This window comes from Athene cunicularia, assembly GCF_003259725.1.
Source record: "Athene cunicularia isolate RWA chromosome 12 unlocalized genomic scaffold, athCun1 chr12_part1, whole genome shotgun sequence".
NCBI classification, from domain to species: domain Eukaryota; kingdom Metazoa; phylum Chordata; class Aves; order Strigiformes; family Strigidae; genus Athene; species Athene cunicularia.
In genome coordinates, this window is record NW_020799116.1 from 14,108,436 (window position 1) to 14,113,308 (window position 4,873).

At 42.2% G+C, this 4,873-nt stretch overlaps 1 protein-coding gene across 1 annotated transcript; it reads right to left on the reverse strand.

Annotated features, from left to right (window-relative positions):
* Positions 1-643: 643 nt before the first annotated feature.
* Positions 644-4,871, reverse strand: PDE12 (phosphodiesterase 12; the record flags this gene model as incomplete). Its single annotated transcript, XM_026857581.1, has 3 exons — positions 644-2,517; positions 3,232-3,310; positions 4,326-4,871. Coding segments are annotated over 3 exons (1,068 nt in total), but the record flags the coding sequence as incomplete, so codon positions are not given.
* Positions 4,872-4,873: the final 2 nt, after the last annotated feature.

The window sequence follows — 4,873 nt, forward strand, 5'->3', positions numbered from 1 at the left end:
TTGTGGTAGATCTGCTTAAGCAGGTGAATGCATTGCTCCAGACCTTGATCACTTTTTCCCGCCCCAAGCCTTTATCTTGTTCTTTGGGCACAAGAGGCTTTATGGTGAATCAGCTCAGGATATAATGACCCAGTGCAATAATAGTCAAGAAAATGAAAGGCCCTGTATTTTTAACAGGATCACTTCACTATTCTGGCTTGGTACGGCATGAGCAGGAACAAGTAGCCAGAATTCAGAAGCAATAGGGCAGGATCAGGTGAGAGGCTGGGATGGCAGAAAACGCTTCAAAGGTTAACTGCTAATACTGCTGAAAAAATCTGCTTACAAAGGACACACAAGTTCTTTAGCAATACAGGCTTCTACAAACTTGCATATTAGCGGAACAGTCCTTTTGTCACTCTCCATGAACCTGTGTTTTTATGTGCCAAGTTGGTAACAAAATTCCAGACAGTTTTGTCTTCTCACGTCCTGTTGTTTGAAACATTTTCTGAGATTTATGGGCCTGCATCATTTTAGCCTTGTATGACATCTGAGGCTAAACCTCCCTGCTGGCTTTACTAGTGCAACTGTTCGTCAGCATCAACTTATAAGATGCTCAGATACTACAGTAAGAAAAACATACAAGCTTCTGCAAAGCATCACCCTTCACAGTATAGCAGGTACTACGGCAACAGGCAGGACCAACAACCCTCGACAATATGCTATTTGAAAGCAGCTGCCTATTTGTAGTAATATATAAACATTTTAGTGAGCCTCGGCTGTAGCCTACCCTCTCCCCGGCTGCAGCGGAGGCGAGTGGTTGTGCAAGTACGGGGCACGCTGCTTTGGCCAACACGGGCGGACTTGTTTTGCCACAGAAGACACCAGTAACTAAGAAAAAACTCAACAGACAATAGTGACAGACAATTGAAAAGGAAACTTTATTAGGTGAAAGAGGGAGATATAGTGAAATAGTTTTCAAATCCTTTTTGTTTCATATGGACTACTGATGCAGCTTGTTAAAGGATTCAAACCCCTCCATTTAATGAAGGTACCAAGAAAATACTTTTCCCCACATCTGAATTGCCTCCTACAAAATAGGGAAGACTGAACTGTTGCTGGAAGGAAAAAAATGAAGGTAGAAGCACTTAATTTATGTTGTCTTTGTATGCCATAGAGGAACAAAATAGAACAATTGTGATAAAGGTCTGCTCATCACTTGTGTTTCTTTTTAAAGATTTAGGCACAGGTAGCTAATGCACCACATGAACTATTCTGTATCTCCCCCTGCCCAAAACCAGATTATATTGTTAAAAAGCTCCCCCCTCATCCAGAGCTGGCTCTCCTGAACTTTTAGTATTTCTTTTATTGCCAATGACTATAAACAATAAAAGAAACATGTTCAAAGTAGATGCTACCTATCCAGGTGCTAAAGTTACCCTCATACCCCCTACTAAGTAGGCAAGCAAAATGCTTCCAAATCAATCATAACCTTGGATTTAACATGGTTGATTGTTGACAGAACACCTATTCACTGATAAATAAAGAACATATTTTCACAAGGCAGTAGGTAGAAGGTACATTGTTCATGCCACTCACTAAAAAATTGGGACACAGTAATGGTAAGTGAACAAGACAATTTCTGAACTTACATTTTTTTAAATTGTCTTGTCATGACAGTAATTACAATGAGGTTGAATCAACTAAATCCATTTGTTCTCAGGTTCTGTGTTTGATTCTGAATTAAGCAGGGTTCGGTTTGCACATGGTCTTAGAAATCTGATTAAATCCATATTTTTTAACAAAATAATTCTTAATCCTTTAAAAACACCAATAAAAAGGTGTATGATAATCCAATTTTCAAAAACCCCTGTCTTAAATATATTTTTCCTATTAACATATAAAAAGGGAAATGTTGTCATGCAAATATTCTGAACAGTGTGATAATCAGTAGAACCATTAAACACATGAACTTTCCAGTAACCATTCTGACTTTCCTTTTAAGACCATACAAGCCAGGGTGTAACCTCAGTTCCCCAGCAGTAAATTAATTTTTTTGTTTGAAAACCCCCAAAAGCACCATGCAAGAGCTTATCTATTTCCACTTTAAGTCACATACTAGTGCTATATGATCGGAAGGATGTGAAACACTTGGCAAAGCCTGATGGGTTGTTACTTCTTCATGACTTGGCAATGGAATGACCTGTTCAACCTCTAAAGCATTTTTGTCAATGAAAATATAGTCCAGGCATCCATGAAACCCACCAACATAGTTTGTATAAGCAGGTTCTCCACAAGCACTTAGCAGTTTGAAAGGATGGCTTAGAGGCATGTTGCACCTTTCTTCTTCACCATTCGAGATCCAGTCTTCATGATCTTCAGCAATGCCACCACTGCTAATAAAACTGTAAGTCCCTGACGACGGTGTACTATTAAAATCTCCACAGAATATGACTGGTATACCAGGATACAAGTCACACGCTATGTGCTTGATGTGGGACAAGGCTACAGCAATTTGGATGAGACGGATGTTCCCACCTAGGAATATAAAAACATTTTACTTTCAATACTTCACAGTAGCAATGGAGGAATTATGCTCATCTAAGTATGTATCATGTCTAGCTCTGAAACAGCAATGTCATTTTAGATTTTCTGTGCACCACATTTCAGAATACTTTTCAAAAATAAAGGAAGCCTTTGAAGTTTGTGACTAAGAAAGTTTTAGAGATGCAGACAGTGTTTTAAATTAAACTCGCACATGCAAGAACTCTCACCCATAAACACCCATATTACAGCAGCTTTTTGTTTCACGGCATCCATTCCAACAACGTTCTTGAAAGGCACAGAATCAAAAAACTAATTTCAAAGAGGAAGATCTCTCCTAAAATCTTCTGTAGCCCTCGGGGCAGTATTCCAATCGAGCTCATGCAGGTACAGTAGGACTGGGAAGCCATGAGCAGACACAAACCTGTATTTTATGGTCTGCAATTTGGGTGAATTGTGTGTAACATGATTTACCTTCAGCTGTATTCTACTGACTCCCAGGCAGACTAGAACAATCTTATTCTGAGGAAAATAAACAAACAGCCCTAGCAGCCTGGTTTGATTCATCTAGGTAAGAAGCAAGGCAGGTAACCCTCAGTTCCAGAAGATTACAGCTGTAAAAGAATGGGGGGAAATCTATTCTCCCTAGGAAGGGGAAAAACCTTTGCAAACCCAGTCACCCTACATACACGAATATGAGAAAATTACCTTTTGGGTGCCAGTAAAGGTGGGTATTAGCTACACAAATCTTCCTGGAAGGATCACTTGTAGACTGAAGAACTGAAACCTTCAAGAGAAAAAGCAGTCTGATGAGTCTTAAATAGAGAGGTTATATATTTTAAATAATGCAATAGTCACCTTATGCCTTTATGGCAACCCAGTTCAAAGGATCTGATGCTTATAATTTATTAATTTATCTTCTATATACGGCCTGGGTATCAGCCAATATATTACCACTACATCCAGGTATTTGACAAACGTTCTTTTGTCCCTGTCTGTTTTGGCTGTGTTTTTTTCCTTCAACCCGTTCCATATTTTTTCATAAGCTGTTGCTAATGCTGTGCCATTCTTAACTACTTTTATTTTCTATTTTCCCACCTCTGCAACAGAATTCATATCTCTGCCTTCAGCAAGCAAACTGTAGCACTGCATAGGTTGTTAAATTGAACATAAATTTAGAGGTGATATCAGTTATCGGGGAAAGCTTGTAGTCCTACTCAGATCACAAGTAGGAAAGTTTTACCAAGTGTGTCCAAAATTCCTGACACAGACCTCTCTTACACATTTGTACTTACACAATAGCTCTGCTTACAGACCCACTGGCACCAACAAGCTCATAAATCTATCCAAACCTGTTCTGTCCCTACTGTCACTTTCTAAAGCAGCATTATTAAAGCCAGCTAAATTAACTTAATCTCATTTAGAACTGATTTATAAGATTTATGAAGTACATGTTCTGACATACAGGAGTATGGAATGAAAAACCTGGCTATCACCAACCAGGAGCTGATACCTGGCCCAGAATGTCAACAGCTATCTTAAAGAAAATAATACCGGCTTTTTTCGTTTTGGTAATTCAATTTATGCAGTCCAGTGAAATCCCAACGTTTTGTTCTTGTTCCTAAGTTGCTCTTCTGCTCTACTCATTACTGTAGCTGACAGAGAACATACCACTTCAGACTGTTAATTCCTCACCTCCCTTCTCCTGTGGCCTGACCCTCAACAAACGTGTCTTGGCTGCACCTGCCTGGAGACAGCGCGAGGAGAGGGGAAAGAGGAGGAATGCACATAAAGGCTGGTACCTGCAGGACAGAGGACCTCTGCAACACCTTCTCCTGCACCAAGGGGTACTTGGCCAGTTTATCACCCAGCTCCTTGTGCAGCGGGTCGGAGAGCAGGGCTTCGCTGAAAGCAATGTCGTGCTGGCTAAGGAGGCTGAACTTGTCCCTGCGATAGAAAGTGGCCAGGCCTTCGTGCTGCTTCTCCTTGATCTTGAAGAGCCCCTCGAGTCCAAAAGCATCCAGGGCTGGAGCCAAGCTGTCCACGAAGACGGACTTATCCACCTCTTGTAGGCAGACGAGGTCGGCGCTGTAGCCCGCCAGCTCCTTCTTGAGGAGGTTCTGCCGGTAGTCGAGCTCCAGGGCGTAGGGAGCGCAGTACGGGTAGAGCACGGTGCGGGAGAACTCCGTCTGGGCGTAGGTGTCGGCCAGGATGTTGTAGGAGACGGCGCGAACGGCGCCCTCCCCGCAGACCTTCCTGGTGTAGAGATGCCGGGAGTCGAAGGTGCAGGCGCCGGGGCCGGCCTCCACGGGCCCGCTGCTCTCCACCTCGCGGGGCGGCCCGTAGCGCC